Raw genomic sequence first — 18,605 nt, 5'->3', positions numbered from 1 at the left:
GTATTTTCACACGAGTGGAAACATTTTCTTCAGCTTTAGGTCTGGCCTGTTCTGAGAACTGTTTCTGCTTTGGGGCATGAACTCTAAAGTATCCACGCAAATACATCTTCCTTAATATCATTCCCAAACATACTGTGCCTTCTCTGTACAATATAGTGCAGATATGGAAGTTAGCATTTTTAATGTTTTTTTTTTGGAAACCATTTACAACTTGAAAATAGTAGAAATAAAAATATCTCAGCTTCTAATATTTATGGTAAACATTAAGTGTGTCGTTCTGAAATAAAGAATGCCAAAATAAAGGTTTTAGAATTAAAAACAACAAGATTCTGGGGCTGGAGCAATAGCACAGTGGTAGGGCATTTACCTTGCACACAGCCAACCTGGGACAAACCAGGGTTCGATACCTGGCATTCCATATGGTCCCTCGAGCCTGCCAGGAGCGATTTCTTAATGTAAAATCAGGTGTAATCCCTGAGCACTACCTGGTGTGGTCACCAAACAAACAAGCAAAACCCTGACAAGATTCAAAGGTTCTTGCGAAGAGGTAAGGGTTAGATTGTTACCCAGAATGTAAGTGCTATTTCACTACCATTCACGGAACTTGAAACATCATTGAATAAAAAGTCAAAGTCAGCTTACAGAATGCAGAAGGCAGGAAACATATTCTGGTATATATATATATATATATATATATATATATATATATATTGGTTTTTGGGCCACACCCGGTGATGCTCAGGGGTTACTCCTGGCTGTCTGCTCAGAAATAGCTCCTGGCAGGCACGAGGGACCATATGGGACACCGGGATTCGAACCAACCACCTTTTTGTCCTGGATCAGCTGCTTGCAAGGCAAATGCCGCTGTGCTATCTCTCCAGGCCCACATTCTGGTATATTCATATAAAGGTACTTTAAATAGATAAGTTTTGGTTAATTTGATATATATTGATAATATGGAAAAGTATAGCTAGCATATTGCATGAAAATGTAAAGTAACAAAATGAATAGTATATTAAATAAGTATTACAGTTTATCTCTTCATATGCCAACCTATATAATAATTATATGTAAATCATTAACATGGACACTTGTACATGTATAAGAGTATTAAGACCAACATAATCATATACAAAAAATAGTACAGACAGGAACAACTTTTGGTGGTTTGTTATTCAAGAGGGCAGATGTGTACTCTAAGATATTGCCCTTACTGGTGGTTATAATGGATCGTTTCTAAAATGATCACCAAAGGGGATCACAGAGGAAGGTTAGTACTGGCCTTATGCTAACTGTAGGAGGGACAATGAACAGGTAAGTGAACAGCTGAATGATATTTATCCAAAGGGAACACATATTTTCTAATAAACACACGATCAACCTAAATGAAGAATATTACAGAGAAGAAAGGAGTGGGCAATGTTTGGCAGTCTAAGAGATATACTAGAGCCTAAGGGTGAAGGCAATGGCACAATAAATATATTCAGAACATGTGGAAAAACCAAGGAAGAGAGCACAAAGGTAAAGATAGAAAACAAAAAGTTAAACAAATGACTGGTGAAATCTTCCAAACAGGGTATCTCATACACAAAAAAAACAGGAAGGAAGAGAGAGAGGGAGGGAGGGAGGGAAGAGGTAGTATTATTACCTTTCTGGGTCTTTGGTATTAAAACTATGAATATACCAAATACCTGCTTTTTATGAAAATCCTTGAGGGCTGTTTCATAGCCTTCCTCTAGTCGACTGAAGGCAATTCCAACATCTGTAGTCCACCAGATCTGTGAGCTTGTTAGTGCCACTTGAGCTGGGAAATCAAAAATCCACAGTTCCCGGGGCTTCTCCTCATAGGCTGCGATGGCTTCCACAATGCAATGACGTATTGTTTCCTGCATAGTCTGCTCCAGCCGCAGAAGCCACATTTCCACCTGCCAAGCCAAGGAAATGTTGGAGCACAGGTTCAACCCTGCCTCCTTCCTCTCCTGGGCCAGAATTCTCTGCACAAAGGAAGGTTAGTACTGGCCTTATGCTAACTGTAGGAGGGACAATGCACAGGTGAGTGAACAGATGAATGACATTTATCCAAAGGGAACTTGTACTCCCCCGGAATACTGCTCATCTCATTTCTCCTGTATCACTTCCCACAGATTGATCAGAGATGGTCTTGATTCCTTTTTCATATTGGAAGAAAAGGGGATTGGAGATCAAGATCCTTTCTTGTGATCCCCTCTGGGGATCTTGTGATCATTTAGAAATGATCCATTATAGTCACCAATAAGAGCAATATTTTAGAGTAACAGTTCTGTACTATTAAAGAGGAGGGAAACTCGGTGTTTTGGAAACTTATCTTTTGATACTTCCAAATAAACTGAAATTTCTCCACTAAAATTTTCACAGTTCTCAGTCTTAAGACAAAGTGTTTCCAGCAAGTATCTTAATTGTATTCCCTGCTGGTTCTCAAATTCACACTTGTCAGAAATTAGACAGCAGTAGTGTATGAGAGATAGAACAACTGCTGACTTGTGAAATTTTCAAAATTTCATTTTGATTTTATTTTGCACACATAAACATATTTCAGCTAGTTTGCTTCCTCTAAGTATGTTTCATTTACCTATGTCTTGGGGATAAAAAATGACTTAACAAAATGAGCACAGGATGCTATTTGCATGTTATTAAGCACAGCAACAACAACAACAACAACAACAAAACAAACTAAGACTAGAACCAGGACTAAGTGAGATGCCAACAGCTTTCTTTGCCTCAATGAAGACTATACCAGAATTTATTCTTAAAATTCCTTTAGCCAAGAGGAAAAGAGTGATATGTGAGTAAGTGTTAGATTACACCTTGTTTTACCCAAAACAAAGATCATCCCTGGTTCCTTTGTATAAGTTTCTTTACAACATGGTTTTACCCTAAAACAGAGGTACGTGTAAACCTTACATGTAAACCTAGGCTGTACTGGCTCAGGATAGCCTGAGCTATCTGTCCTTTCCCTGTCCTTACTTCACCAGGGGATGGTTTCTGTACTCATTAAAAATGACAGTTCAGGGGCTAGAGAGATAGCATAGTGGTAGGGCGTTGGCCTTGCAAGCAGCCCACCCAGGACCAACAGTGGTTCGAATTCTGGCATCCCACATGATCCCCCATGCATGCCAGGAGCAATTTCTGAGCAGAGAGCCAGGAGTAACCCCTGAGCTCCGCTGGGTGTGACCCCCAAACCAAAACAAAATGACACAACAGTTCTGGCAGGCAGCTCACTCTTGATATGAGGTGGAAGATTACCAGGCTACCTGTGTTTTAAGCCTCAGCCTAGTTTGGATTATTTCATGCACAATCCTGCTTCAGACCAAATACCATCCTTTCTGAAGGAAAAGGCAAGCAGTGTGAGTTCAGGGTTCTCCACTGGGGTCCTGTTACCCCTCCCCCAATTCCATATGCTAATCTCACCTGAATGGTGAGATTAAGGGGTTGCCTGGGAGAGGGGTGAGAGACTATGTAGGAAGGGTGTTTGGAGGACAGCTAGAGGGACTGCTTTAAAAGCTTAGTTTAGAAGCCATGTGGAGAAATGCACATGGCGGTTAGGGCCTCGAAATAAAGCTGGATTTCTTCTGCCTGTGGATCATTTTTCTGCCATTACTCTGCAACCTTCAAACCAAGGCAAAGGGGCTATGGGTGCTGGACCAAGAAAGGCCGCACTCATTAACACCAGGACTTCATATTTTATACTAATATAACAAGCAGTGTCCTGTATCTCTGCTTTTGTCAATAATTACAATGTTCAATGCCACCAAGCAACCAAGTCCCTTCACATCAGAGCTCTCCCATGCATCCTTCAGGCACTCAGTCTGGGCATGACTCCCCCTTCCTCTTGCCAGTCCATTTAGGAAATTCATGTTCACAAGAGGTTCCTGTTTAGGTCAACTATGCTAACAAAGACAACACACTATGACTGGGAAATTGATCTATGATGAAATGCTTGCTGAATCCCTATTTTCTTTTTCTTTTCATGTTAGAATTACATAACTTCTGTCCAGTCCTTGGTACTAGTAGCCCCTTCTCTCTCAGTTAATATGTATATTTTCTCTTTCTCAATGAGCTCATCCATTCTCAGAAGTAGAGCCTATGTCTTATTTCTAGGTCCCCGAATCATAACTTCCTATGGATAAAACAGGCATTCAATAAAACTGTCTAAATGGGAAGAAATCAATGAAGAAAAGTGCCGGAGGGGAAAAGAACAGGGACAAAACATATTTTTCACTGCTTAAAAGGCAAAGTAATAGAAAATCTTTTCTCCAAACAAGAGGCAATTAGGGAGGCCAGTGGAACATCTCTAGCAGAGGCCACTTAGAGAGAATGAATTCAAGCAACTGTTAAAACTGCCAATGGTCAGGCTCTGACAAGGCAATAAGTGACCAACATATTCATCACTGGACTGCCTTTTTGTGGCACACTGCCAGTCACCCAATCTGCCAGAGAGGGAGGAGACAGCCACACTCTTTATTCAAGATAGTTTATGTTGACTTTTTCTAATCATTGCAATAATGTCCTAAAAAAGCTCAAGAGGTCAAAAATGTATCTCAGTCAAAGAATTCCAACATCTGCCATCTCTTCTACCAGATATGGATTATGGACAATATTAAAAAGCAACAAAGAGGAATTTTTGAAAAATACTCCATGTGTAAAGAAAGAAAAAGTCAATCATCACATTTCTACCAGTCACTTTTTATGGATACCTGGTCAACTTAGATTCTCTAAATGGACTCTCTGTAACTTCATGACTCAACTCAGGTTATACAACCTCATCACCCAAAAATGCAATTCCTCTAAAGCAGTAATTCCCAAAGTGGGAGCACTGGTATGATGGCAGAGGTAGACAGAGCCTCGGTTCAAAAGCAGTGCTTTCTTATCACTCAAGGGAAATTTGAAGCTAGAGAAAGTACAGCAGATAAAGTTTTTATTGCATGTGGTAGACAAAGGTTTATCCCAGGTACCTTCATACACTTCTCTGAGCACTGTCAGGAGTAATCTCTGACTACAGAGCCAGATGTAAACCCTGAGCACTGCCAGATGTGGCCTCAAAAAATAAAAAAAAACTAGTACAAAAATGTGATTCTTTTCAGGCGCAGTAATGGGGTGCAGTCAGAGGCCAGATTTTTGGAGAGGTGGTGAGTGACCTAATTTTCCTTAAAAGGGGTTGTTAGGCCAAATAGGTCTGGGGACCTGTGCTCTAAATCAGTTAAAAACACCAAAAGTTCTATTCCAAATCACCATAAGCCCTTAAGATGTTTGAAGCTACTAGCGGGAGGGAGAGAACAAGCTATTAATCTGCCCACCTAGGCACAGAGTGGTTCAGGTATGGACTGCCCATACTTAGATGCAACTAATCCTCCTTTCTCCAGTCTCTTTCTGCATTCACAGTACAACATGCCCCACAACACTTCTAAGGCCTCTCCTGCAAGGTCAGCTCTATACGCCCACATAGGTCCCACATATACTATGTTATGAGACACTTGGCCACTGAACTGTGTGGATGACCCACTTGAGATTCACTCAATCCATCTGTGGTAGTCCTCCTGTCTGTTAAACTCTATGTAAGCATTTCTGAGGATTTGTGAGAGAGTACTGGGTAAAATTCCCCACACAAAACCAACCCACCGAAGATTTGAGCCCAAATCTTGGGGGCTCTTCTACCTGTAAAAAATAATCCCCCAAAGACTCTTCCTTCTAGCATAGAAAGGCCCACAGTGAACTCTTACGTGGCCCCGGCAGTCACACTGCATCTGGAACGAGACATACTCCTTCTCTTTACTGTACATTCCAACTGCTCTGTGCACGGAGACATCCAACTCATCTTCAAACTGCAGATCTGCGAGGCTGTCGAAGAGTTTGGAAAGATGACGTGTGACCTAAGAGGACATTGTTAGAGAAGTTCAGAGTGGGTTTTTGGAAACCAGGAAGACCAGGAGACTTTTTGTGCCCAAACATTCTTGAGTTCTGCATGTTAAGTTGTTTCAAAATGCATTCTTTAAGAATGATCATTTTAGGGGCCAGTGAAGTGGCGCTAGAGTTAAGGTGTCTACCTAGCAAACCCTAGCCAAGGAAGGACAGTGGTTCGATCCCCTGGCATCCCATATGGTCCCCCCAGCCAGGGGCGATTTCTGAGCGCTTAGCCAGGAGAAACCCCTGAGCATCAAAAGGGTGTGGCCCAAAAAACAAAACAAAACAAAACAAAAGAATGATCATTTTACCTGAATTCCCACGTTTAAAATGATGCTTGACCAAAAAGTGGACAGACCCTGGGTACTCTCCCCAATTCTGCTGGATGAATATTCATGAGCACAAAAAACCTCTTTGCTACTTAAGGCTGGAGATCTACAAGCTTCTCTGCTGTGCCTTATTCTCACAGAAAATCATCTGGCTGACAATTCTGATTCTCAGAATTTGATCATATTTTTCAAGCTCACACCAGAGTGTATAATGGGTAGGGTACTTGCTTTGCATGAAGTTACTTTATATTTGATGCCTGGTACCATATATCATTGTCCCAATAGAACCAGGAATAATCCCTGTGCACAGAACCAAAAGTAAACCCTGAACACCAGTGGATACTACTCACATTTTTTGTTTTGTTTAATTTGAGAAACATATCCGACAATGCTCAGGGATTATTTCTGGCTTTGCACTCAGAAATCCTTACCTGGGATTGTGTTGGGGGAACCCATAGAATGCCAGAGATTGAACCCAAGTCAGCTGCCTGCAAAGCAATACCCTACCTGCTGTGTTATCACTCTGACCCCATGACTCAAAATTTAAAAAAACAAACAACATAATTAAGGAAATAAAAATCTAGCAGCACTTAGTTGTGAAGCCCCCAGAACCAGATCATATCCACTAAATTCTAAACCAATCTTCTTATTCTTTGATTTCATATTGTTTTATTTTCCTTTATCTATGATATCTACAAACAGAAATCTGTTAGATATCTCTAACAGAAAGCAAAAAGAATAATGACTTGGTTTAGACCCCAGTTAATTCGACACTGACTATTCACCCCCTGAACTGAGGATTCCACTTATGGAAACAAACAAGGTTTCCCATACCAGCACCAGGAACATAAATTCTACCAAGGAAGGCCCTACTACTACAATGGCACTGACTTACTTCAAAAATAGTTCTTATATCACCCTGTCAACCAGGCTCTGCTTTTAGGGCAGGATTCTCTGCAATGTTAACTGATGGAGAGATGGAACAGAAGACACAACACGGGCCCGGAGAGATAGCACAGTGGCGTTTGCCTTGCAAGCAGCTGATCCAGGACCAAAGGTGTTTGGTTCGAATCCCGGTGTCCCATATGGTCCCCCGTGCCTGCCAGGAGCTATTTCTGAGCAGACAGTCAGGAGTAACCCCTGAGCACCGCCGGGTGTGGCTCAAAGAAAACCAAAAAAAAAAAAAAAAAAAGAAGAAGACACAACACACCGCCTGGTCTTCGACACAGGACCTCTACAGAAACCAGGATCTATAACTACAGAAACTTGACAGCAACAACTATGAGACTGAAGAGCTGACCATCAAGAATGACTAGGGGGTTGGACATCCGAGTATGCCTGGAGCCTTGAGTTAGGTATTATGCCAAGGTGCTTCGGGGGTAAGATCTCCCTGTGTTTTAGGCCAAAGGTGTTTATTTCCAATTTCTTCCATATTTTGCTGTGCCTATGCAAATGACAATTGACACACACACACATTTTTAAATGCATTTTCCATCTCTGGAGAAAAAAAAAGGTAGCATACTAAATCTTCGGCTATTGCAGTAATGACTTTAAAACTGATGTAAGAAGTTTCACGAGCATAACTGCTAATGAATTCTCTCCTCTTCCATTTTTTTCAGTTCTCTGTTCTGTTCTCTTTCTATTTCCTAATAACTTGCTTTCTGTCATCCCAAAACAAATTTATTATGATCAGTTATATCAACAATGTGATACATTTTCTTTAAATAAATAATTTAAATTAAAAAAAAGCATAATGAACTATATGCTGGTTCTAGGGTAACAGAAAAACAAAACAAAGTTCATATTAAAAGACAGAGCTCAAATTTGTTCTGATAGAAGCTAATTCGGTGACAAAAGCCTAACTGGCTTCTGACCGGGTTGGTAGGTTCAGGAATACTTCCTTTCCTGTCACAATGGCACAGATTAGGAGAGACATTCTAGCTAAAAACACCAGCTCCCAGGAAAGGAGGGGAAGATTCTGGAGGAAGACTCATCCCAGTAGGGAAGAAGCAGCTTTACTCATCAGGTTAGTAATGCTTTCTCCTTTGTGAGAGGTAAGCCCAGGACAGAGTCAGGAAGTGTCAGGAGTGGGAAGAATTCTCCCTCCTCACACATGGTCCCAAAACTTCTGAGTAGAAACATTTTGCACCTTCTTTGAAAGTTACTTCGCTGAAGTATGTAAGTCACATTAATAGTGATATAATCATTTTATGTTGACAATGCTATTTCACCATGTTGCTAACTCAAATGCCAATATCCCCCACCTTTAGCCAAAGATTCCTTCTTTTCTGACCCCCCCCCCCCACTCTCTTGGTAAAAGAGTTTTTATTTCGTTTGATGATATCTTAAGGTTTATTTGCATTGGACATGAACTATTCCTTTACTTTGTTCTGTTTTGTTTTAATATTCCTTATATTAACAAGACCATCTTTCTCCTGACTCACTTCATTTTGCATGATACTCTACAGTTCCACCCCAATTCAACACAAAATTTCCTCTTTCTCAAAGCTGAGTAGTATTCTATTATTCCATCTACAAATAATGGCTCTTTCATTAACTCATCTTTTGTTGTGCACTTAAAAGTTACTGTATTCTTTGACTTTATTTTATAAAGCTATAATAATCAAAGCTGCTTAATACTGGAATAAAGACCAACTCTCAGACCATTGAAAGAGATTGAGAATCCAACTTATACTCTATTTTGATACAGTTAATTTATGATAAAGGGACATGAAGGCATCATGCAAAATAAGGAAAGCCTCTTCGATAAATGATGCTGGGAAAGCTGGTTGGACTAATTTGAAAAGAAAAGAAAAATTAGAAACCAGACCTTCTATCTTAGGCCATATGCAAAACAGATTTAAAACTTTGATATAAGTCCTGATATAAAACATACTATGATATATATGACATATTATATAAAACATACCAAGAAACATAGAAACAATGCTTCATTATATTGACCTCAGAGGAGTCTTAAATGATATGACTCAATTGGCAAAGAAAACAAAAAGCAGAAATTAAAAAATAATCAAAGAAATGATTTGAGAAATGATGGTTAAAATCAAAAGACACCCTACTGGGGATGAAAGATACAGTCATGCAGGCTAAGCCCATATTTACATGAGTTCAATCCATCTCCAAATTGTTCCCTGAGCACCACTGGGTATGGCCTTCCCTCCAAATATACTGAATGTAAGAAAATATTTGACTATCATACATCTGACAAAGGGCTGATATCTAAGATATATAAAGCTCTCACATATCTCAAAATAACAATGACATCATTTAAAATGGGGAGAGAAGACATGGCCAACAGGCATATGAAAGAATGTTCAACATCACTTATCAGGAAAATAAAAATTTAAATAAACAATAACAACAAATGTCACCTCACACAAAGGAGGGTGATCCAAATCAAAAAGTTTGGGGATGGAGAAATAGTACAGTGGGTAGGGAGTTTGCCTTACATGAAGCTGATCTAGGTTTGATCCCTGGCATCCCATAGCCTGCCAGAAATAATTTCTGAGTGCTGAGCCAGGAGTAGCCCCTGAACACCACCAGGTATGACTCAAAATCGAAGCAAAAAACAGTTTGGAAATAATAGTGGTGATGTGGGAAAAAGAATAACTCAATTCACTGTTATCTCCTTCTGCCTTTATGGTGACTCTTCAAAAAATTCAAACTAGAACTTTTCATATGGTCTAGTGACTCCACTCCAAGCATCCATCCCAAGAAAATACATTAAGTATAAGGACATATGAACACCTATGTTCAGAGCTATGGTCTTTACTCATTTCACTTTTGGCTCAGAGCACTGAAACAGTGCCTACTATTTGCCCCGTTTAGGAAAAGAAGAATAAAGAGACCAAGGCTCAAAGGAAAAAAATGTTAACATAGCTGGTCATTACTATTGATTTAAATTCATATTTCCTGATTTGAAGATCTCTACTATGTTGCCTTTAAATGAATAGCTAATGTTCCTGTTTATCCAGTTCCACACAGTTCCATTATTTTTTTGAATGCTCATAATTCCTGTGTAGATTACAGTTTTCCATCTAGTATCATCTTCCTTCTGCCCCAAGCTCTTTCTTAGACAAATCATGGTACTGTCAATGTACCGTGGACTTACTTAGCTTTTGAATGTCTGAAAATATCTCTATTTTGCCTTCATTAAAAAGATATTTTTAAATCCCCAAGTTTTCTCCCCATTTGAACCAAGATATTTTTAAACTGAATGAAATTTACTTAGACATGGGAGGAGAGAAAAAGAGGAAGTTCATGTCCAAGAGAGAAGATGGGATTCAAGAACAAGTCTTGTGTTTGTTTCTTTGCATTCAATAGAATTATATGATTTTCCACTTTCTTCTTGTATCATTGGTTTTACTCAATTTGAACAATTTAGTATAGTTTTAGTTCACTGGGTTTTTTGAGTCTTTAGACTTCTATTTTACATTAACTTGGAAAACATTCAGTTTTTGCTCTGCAAAGATTTTCTCTTTCCTTCTTGCACTAACTTGGAAACATGCAACTACATATATGTAGCAGACCTTTTGTAATTTCCAGATCTCTACTTGGTTCTTTGACCACATGGAATTCATCAATCATAACTTTTCATAGTCTTGTATCTGTTTCAATTGGTATCAGTTTTTTTCCTTTCTTTCTTTGCTTTTTTTTTATTAATATTTTTTTATTTTGACCAAAGTGGATTACAAATCATTCACAGTAGTATTTTAGGTACATAGTGACATTGAATCAGGGGCATTCCCACCACCAATGTTGTCCTCCCTCCACCCTGTCCCCAGTATGCATCCCATATCACCCCTCCTTTGCCCCCCGGGACTGCTAGTATAAGTGGTCCCCTCTGTGTCTAGCTTGTTGTAGATTGGGTATCGATTCTGTTGTAGTTGGCTTTGGATTTGGTGTTTAAGTCTGATCATTTCTTATTTCTATTCAATGTTCATATGACTGTTTTGTCTTGGTGTCCGCCATTATTTCCCCCTCAATTTGTGAGGCAGAACAAGATGGTTCACATTATGTGGTTCTGTTTGAAGGTAAGAGAAAAAAAAAGGGGGGGGGCAAAAATTCAAACAAGTAAAAACGGGAGGAGTCCTTCTAGAGACTATAAAAATCAGTTTAAGAAAAGAAAGGGAATAAGAAAGGAAAGCAAATTGGTGCCAGTTATGAACTCTCTCCTTGAGATAGGTAAGACTATTCCTGCTTCTTTCTATGCTTGGTCATTTCTATCAGGAAGTCACATGTGGTGAATTCTTTGAATACCAAGAATACTTTTATTTTTAGAATCTTGAACTTTGTCCTGAGTTGCAGTAAAATTACTTGGAAAGTATTTGGCATTGAAGATATTCCTTTTTTTTTTTTTTTTTTTTTTTTTTTTTTTTGGTTTTTGGGTCATACCCGGCAGTGCTCAGGGGTTACTCCTGGTTCTATGCTCAGAAATAGCCCCTGGCAGGCTCGGGGGACCATATGGGATGCCGGGTTTCGAACCACCATCTTTCTGCATGAAAGGCAACCGCCTTACCTCTATGCTATCTCTCCGGCCCCTATATTCCTTTTTTTTTTAATCCCTTGTTTGGCTGGGTTGGAGTGGTGCTGAGACTCTGAAGTTGCCTCCAAGGGGCTGCAGAGAGAGTACAGGTAGCCAGGCACTTGCAAACAGCTGCTTTGACAGTTACTCTGATTTGAATATCTCAGTAACTGAGCACTAGCAGGTTACAGCCCTGTGGGTAGAGCACCCCATCATTAAAATAATTAATAATAATCCTACAAGGCCAATCTTTAGGTCTTTGGGGGTTTCTCTAGCCCAGTTTACATATACTATTTATACTCAAGCCATCTTGGATTCTTCATATTCTCACCTCTGACTCAGCTCTGCCCACCTCAGTCTTGCCCTGCTCTGCCCTGGAAACTCTCTAGCAATCACATGGAAGAAATGACAGAGCTTAGTTGTTTTCCTAAGTCTGCCAGGAACCATCACCCTCTGTTCTCTACTGTTGAATGTCTTGGAAGTTCTTGTTTTATGTTTGTCCACTTTTTTTTTCCCTAAACAGGTGGGAAAATCAGGTGTGTGCCATCTGGTCTTCCCAAAAAGCAGAACCATGTTTCTCATTGTGCTTTCAATTATCTTCTCTCTGATGACTGCGGAAAGATGGAGTGTCTTTCCCTAGGCTTACTAGCTATTGAAATGGCTCATTTTGTGACCCACCCCCTTAAGTATTATGTCTATTCTAGTACTGAATAGTCTGTCTTTGTCTCTGAAGTTGTTAGAGGGTTTAATATTTTCTGACTCTATTAAGAAACTTCTACGCTATGGCTTTCAGTGTTTGTCTCAGGGAGATATTTTGATGATTCAGAGTTTTAAAATTTTAACAAAATCAGCCTCTCTCAACACTCAGTATCTCAGGTTCCAGTTTAAGAAATGGGCTATCTGGGCCCGGAGAGATAGCACAGTGGCGTTTGCCTTGCAAGCAGCCGATCCAGGACCAAAGGTGGTTGGTTCGAATCCCGGTGTCCCATATGGTCCCCCGTGCCTGCCAGGAGCTATTTCTGAGCAGACAGCCAGGAGTAACCCCTGAGCACCGCCGGGTGTGACCCAAAAACCAAAAAAAAAAAAAAAGAAAAGAAAAGAAATGGGCTATCTGAACATCATGCAGATAATCTTTCATATGAGGACAATCTTTTATAGAGCATTTCATTGTTTCTGCTTTCACAATGAGATCTACACCCACCTACTCAGCCTTATACGTTCCTATCCAATTGGCCTTAAAACTGCTGTTTGATTCTCTGTCTAGTTAATTTAAATTTTAGGATTTGATTTCCACTTTTTTGAAGGGGGGGTCACTATTATTCTAGAGACTACATCTGGCAGTGCTCATGTATCACTAAGGTAGTCATATCCAGCAGTGCTGGAGTAGAGGGAAGTGGAGCAATTCAGTGCTAGAAACTGAACTCATATATAAGAAATATGTCTCACACGTCTCCAGTTCCAACTCCAGCATTATCTTCTTTGGCTATTTTTTTTCTCATTGTTCATAATATTGACACAAGCTTGGCTCAGACTCTTGGCTACATCTTTAAATATTACAAAGGAAAAGTAGTTGCCAATATCTCTGTGGTATCCTCTGCTGCTCCTTTCTTAACCCATGAAAACCTGACTTTTCTTCTACAAGAGTCAAGAATTCTTATGTACAAGCAAAAAACAGAGCTAGATAAAATAGCACCCAGGAAGAAAAGAACTATGCTAAAATCAAATAAGTAGGTGCCGGAGAGATAGTACAGGGGGTTAGACAGGTTCATTGCATGTGTCCGATCCTGGTTTTATTAATGATACCACACATGGTCCCCTGCGCACCACCAGGAGAGATCCAAGCACAAAGCTAGGAGTAAACCCTATGCATTATAGAGTGTAACCTTACATCACCTCCCCTTAACTAGTAAGAATAAAATATTGTTTAATAGAAAAGCAAGTAAGTTACTAATGAAATGTTGTCTTCTGATAAACAGAACTTCAACCATCTTTGTCAAGGACATTACACAAAGGCTAGAATTAGAACTGAACTGAAATTCTATGGGAAGTCCTTGGTTTCAGGATCTCACATTTATAAGACTAAATACTAGGATCACATATCACTAAAGGAATATTTTGTTTTGAACTGTAATTTGTAGTGACTCTGATTCTATTATGTAACTCACAGACAGCTGTGGAAAGAATTTCAGTAAAGGAGCTGCAAATGAATTTTAAACTGTGGCAACAGATTTGTTTACTTTTATTTTTTACGAGGAGGAAATAATCATACATTTTAATTTTCATTTGCATATATAAATTGTAGTATTTCAGCATTACTTTTACTCAGACTGATGAGAGTTTATTTTTATTACTGTCAGTAGTTTCTGTTTTCAAGAATTTTTCTTTGCATACTTCTCTAAGCTCATAATTATTTCAAAACAATATCAACTTTTTGATGAATATTCAAATCATGAAAATGTTTACTAATATAATTTGACATTCATCTTAATAAGTCAAACAAAATGAGTGGTTGTAAACTTAGAGCTATTAATAATAATTTTTTATAATTTTCTTATTTAAACACTGTGGTTTTACTACCTGTTCATACTACAGTTTTATTTGCACAGATAAAATTGCTCATAATTGAGTTACAGTCATAGAATGTACAACCTTCACCAGAGTGCATATCTGCCACCAATGTCCCCAGTTTCTCTCTTACCCTCCCTGATGCCCTCTTCCCTCCCTTTCACTCTCCCCTGCCAGCTTCTGGGGCAGGCATTTTACTTCGATCTCTCTCTCTCTCTCTCTCTCTCTCTCTCTCTCTCTCTCTCTCTCTCTCTCTCTCTCTCTCTCTCTTTCTCTGTGTGTGTGTGTGTCTGCCACTCCTTTTCTTTTTTTCTTTTTTTTAACTTTAATTGATTGATTTTTGGCCACATCCAGTGGTGGCCAGGGGTTACTCCAGCTCTGCACTCATAAATAGTTCCTGGAAAGCTGGGGACCATATGGGATTCTGGGCATCAAACCAGTTCCTTCCTGGGCTGGCTGAATGCAAGGCAAACTCCCTACCACTGTGCTATCTCTCTGGCCCCTCTTCTTTTCTTTTTTGCCACTGTGGTTTTCACTACTATTAATGAAGAGGTGCCATACATGTCAGACTTTATCCCCTTTTAGCACTCAGTTCCAACTATCACTTTCACAGTAGACCCTTGTGGACTCTAACTGAACTCTGCATTTTGTGGCAAGCTTCCTACCATGATCCTCCTAATCCTCATCTCTATTGTCTCTGACTATCATCCCCACACTGTCTTTCATTTTTCTTAAATCCCACAGATAAATGAGGTTATTTTCCCCTCTCCCTCTGACTCATTTCAGGCTGCATAATAATCTCCATGTCCATCCATGTATAAGCAAATTTCATTAGTTTATTTTTCCTAATGGCTGTGTAGTATTCTATTGTGAAGATGTACCAGTTTCTTTATCCACTCATCTGTTGTTGGGCACTTGGGTTGTTTCTAGATTCTGGCTATTGTAAATAGTTTTGTGAAGAACATAGGAGTGCAGAGGGCATTTTTGCACTGTTTTTGTGTTTCTGGTGTACATCCCGAGCAGAATTATTGCTGAATTATAGGGAAGCTCAATTACCAGGTTTTTGAGGAATATCCATATTGTTTTCCAGAAAGTCTGGTCTAGATGGCATTCTCACCAGTAGTGAATAAGAGTCTCTTTCTCCCCACATTGTGGCAACAGATTTGTAAACAAAGCAACTATATGTGTGTATATATGTATATAAATATTTACTTTCTGTATATATAATGTGTATATATCTATATGTTTACATAAACATATATGTATATATAAATGCATATAAATGTATAAACATATGTATATATAATTATACAATCTATAGTCAGCCATATTTTATAAGTATCAAAAAGATAATCCCCAATTGAATATGCAATTGATAATACAAGATTTCTTTATTTTCTTATCATACATAAATTATGTAAATCATATCAGCTCATTCTTATATGAAGCATCTATTTATTTTAATTTATTGATTTTTGGATTACATCCAGTGGTGTTCAGTGGATCACATGGTACCAGGAATGAACTCAGGTCTCCCACATGCTAAGCTACACTCTGGTCCTTTGAATTTTCTCTCCATTCAGAAAATGATGCATTCCTTGCCTATAGTGAAAGTACAGTAGGAAAGATGGAGGAAATCATAAAAAAAAAACCAGAAATGAGAAAAAGAAATGAACAGCAACAAGAGAATTATGGGAGCAGTTCAAGAGGAACAATATAAGAATTATCAGAGCCCCTGAGGATCAGAACAGAGAATTTGATGAAGAACTAATAGTAAGGGGGCCAGAGCAGTGGTGCAAGCCGTAGGGCATTTGCCTTGCACGTGCTAACCTACGACGGACCCTGGTTCTATTCTCCCCACCTGCTGCGTCCCATATGTTCTCTCAAGCCAAGAGTGATTTCTGAGTGCATAGTAAGGAGTAACCCCTGAGTTGTCACCAGGTGAGGACCCCCTCCCCCCAAAAAGAACTAAGTTAAAAAAGAACAAGTTAAAGAATACACAGTGAAGAATTTTCCAGAGGTGAGGAATATAGGCAACCAAATAGAAAAGGCCTCAGAATGTCAAAAGCCAAAGACAGAAACATAATATTAAAAGCAGGGCCCGGAGAGATAGCACAGCGGCGTTTGCCTTGCAAACAGCCGATCCAGGACCAAAGGTGATTGGTTCGAATCCCGGTGTCCCATATGGTCCCCTGTGCCTGCCAGGAGCTATTTCTGAGCAGACAGCCAGGAGTAACCCCTGAGCAATGCCGGGTGTGGCCCAAAAACCAATAAATAAATAAATAAATAAATAAATAAATAAATAAATAAATAAATAAACAAATAAATAAAATAAAATAAAAGCAGCAAGATAAAAATGGAATTTACATCCAAAGGAAAAGTCTAAATGAGGCTCTCTAAGTCAGAAGAGAATGGATAAATATAGTACAAAAATTCAATGAAATAAACACCTAGCCAAGAATACTCTAGCTGGATAGCTGGACTATCATTCAGGCTTGAAAGAATGATATAAAGCTTTACAGACAGGCAGCAGTTTAGGAATTCATAGTCTTGCAACTAGTTTTACAAGTAGTGTTAGTACTCACATATGGTGCTTATGGTTGCACTCTACTTGATTAAGGAAGGCATATTTACTCCTAGTTTACTACAAAATTTTGTTTTGCTTTGTTTTGTTTTTGGGTCACACCCGGCAATGCTCAGGGGTTACTCCTGGCACTACTCTCGGAAAATGCTCCTGGTAGGCTCGGGGGACCATATGGGATGCCAGGACTCGAACCACCATCCTTTTGCATGCAAGGCAAACGCCTTACATACTGACCCCTGCTACAAGATTTTGTACATGCTTATTAATTAACATTTTATTCATGCTGAATATTCTATATCTTCTCAGTTTTTTTACATTTATAGATTTTTTTATTGTAATCCTTTATTTATACATGCAGATACTAAGTATCATCTTTGGGCTTTTACAGGTCTATCCAGGTTTCCCCTTTCAATTTAATTTGCTTAAATTAAATCTTAACATTTTATATAGGTAGGTTTCACCTATTTCATGCCAGCTCTAAAATATATTAGCACAGATTTTTTTCTTTTTTTTGGTTTTTGGGTCACACCTGGCAGTGCTCAGGGGTTACTACTGGCTCTACACTCAGGAATTGCTCCTGGTAGACTCAGGGGGACCATATGGGATGCCAGGATTTGAACTAACAACATTCTGCATGCAAGGCAAATGCCTTACCTCCATGCTATCTCTCCGGCCCTGAGCACAGACTTTTTTAAGTTTCATTCATGAGAGGGAAAACATGATGATTGCCACAATGAGATCTAAGTACAAAGTGAAAGTTAATGCAATATATTTTAGATGGCTGAGTTGAAAGCCTATTTATGTAGATGAGACTAGGCATTCTATGGGATTAAATTACTTAACTTTATTTACATAGGTTAAAATCATCTAGAAATCTATCATCTCAAATTGGCTTTTATTGAATTATTGTCTGGTAATTCCATTTGCTATTTCTTTAAGTTTTATGAGGCAAGCACTAGGAAATAAACTTGTAATGTGTCTATTAGGGAAGCAGGCTGGGGCAGGGGTAGATAGAAAACTGGGCATTGGTGGAAAAAGGGTACACTGTTGGAAGGAATGGTATTGGAACATTGCATGCTTGAAACAACTTTATTATTAAAAAATCTTTGTAAATTATGGTGTCTTTATAAAAACAAATTTAAAAAAATAGGACTGGCTTCTGGGTCTGCTTCCTCTTCCTCATTCTTGTCCAGCCCTGACTTAAATTCACTACAGTCCCTTCCTTCACATTAGGTAGCAAATGGTTTTTAGCTTTCTATTTTTCTCTAGAATCTGGAATTTTTTTTTTGCTCCCTTTATTTTAACTGACATATCCACTCATGCATATCCTCCACTAATTATTTGCATTTGGAACCCTTTCCTCTAATTGTCTAACAGTGTCAAAGAAGGTTGTCACACGTTCCCTGTGATTGTTTAGCTCCATCATCCAATTTCTGAAATTCATATTCAGAGACATTTTGATGCTACCGTGAAGATCATCAAATGAAAGTATTCGAGAGGAACATACTGTGCTTGTGGGACAGTGGCATCCTAGACACATGCCCCTCTGAGTGCCAACAGTATTTTTTATCACCTAATACTAAACCGACTTCTCACAAGCACCTTTCCAAATCCCAATATTTATAGTCTATTAGAGGCATCCATT

The 18,605-nt window shown here is 39.0% G+C and overlaps 1 protein-coding gene across 1 annotated transcript in view; it reads right to left on the bottom strand.

The window, feature by feature from the left end:
• Positions 1–18,605, bottom strand: part of DNAH11 (dynein axonemal heavy chain 11) — a 331,898-nt gene that overhangs the window by 226,757 nt on the left and 86,536 nt on the right. Inside the window, 2 exon segments of the mRNA XM_049785980.1 lie at positions 1,692–1,925; positions 5,757–5,906. Of these exon segments, the coding sequence (XP_049641937.1) occupies positions 1,692–1,925; positions 5,757–5,906 (384 nt within the window).

The sequence above is a fragment of the Suncus etruscus genome, chromosome 13 (genome assembly GCF_024139225.1).
Source record: "Suncus etruscus isolate mSunEtr1 chromosome 13, mSunEtr1.pri.cur, whole genome shotgun sequence".
Lineage (NCBI taxonomy): Eukaryota > Metazoa > Chordata > Mammalia > Eulipotyphla > Soricidae > Suncus > Suncus etruscus.
This window is presented reverse-complemented; position numbering and strand designations above follow the sequence as displayed.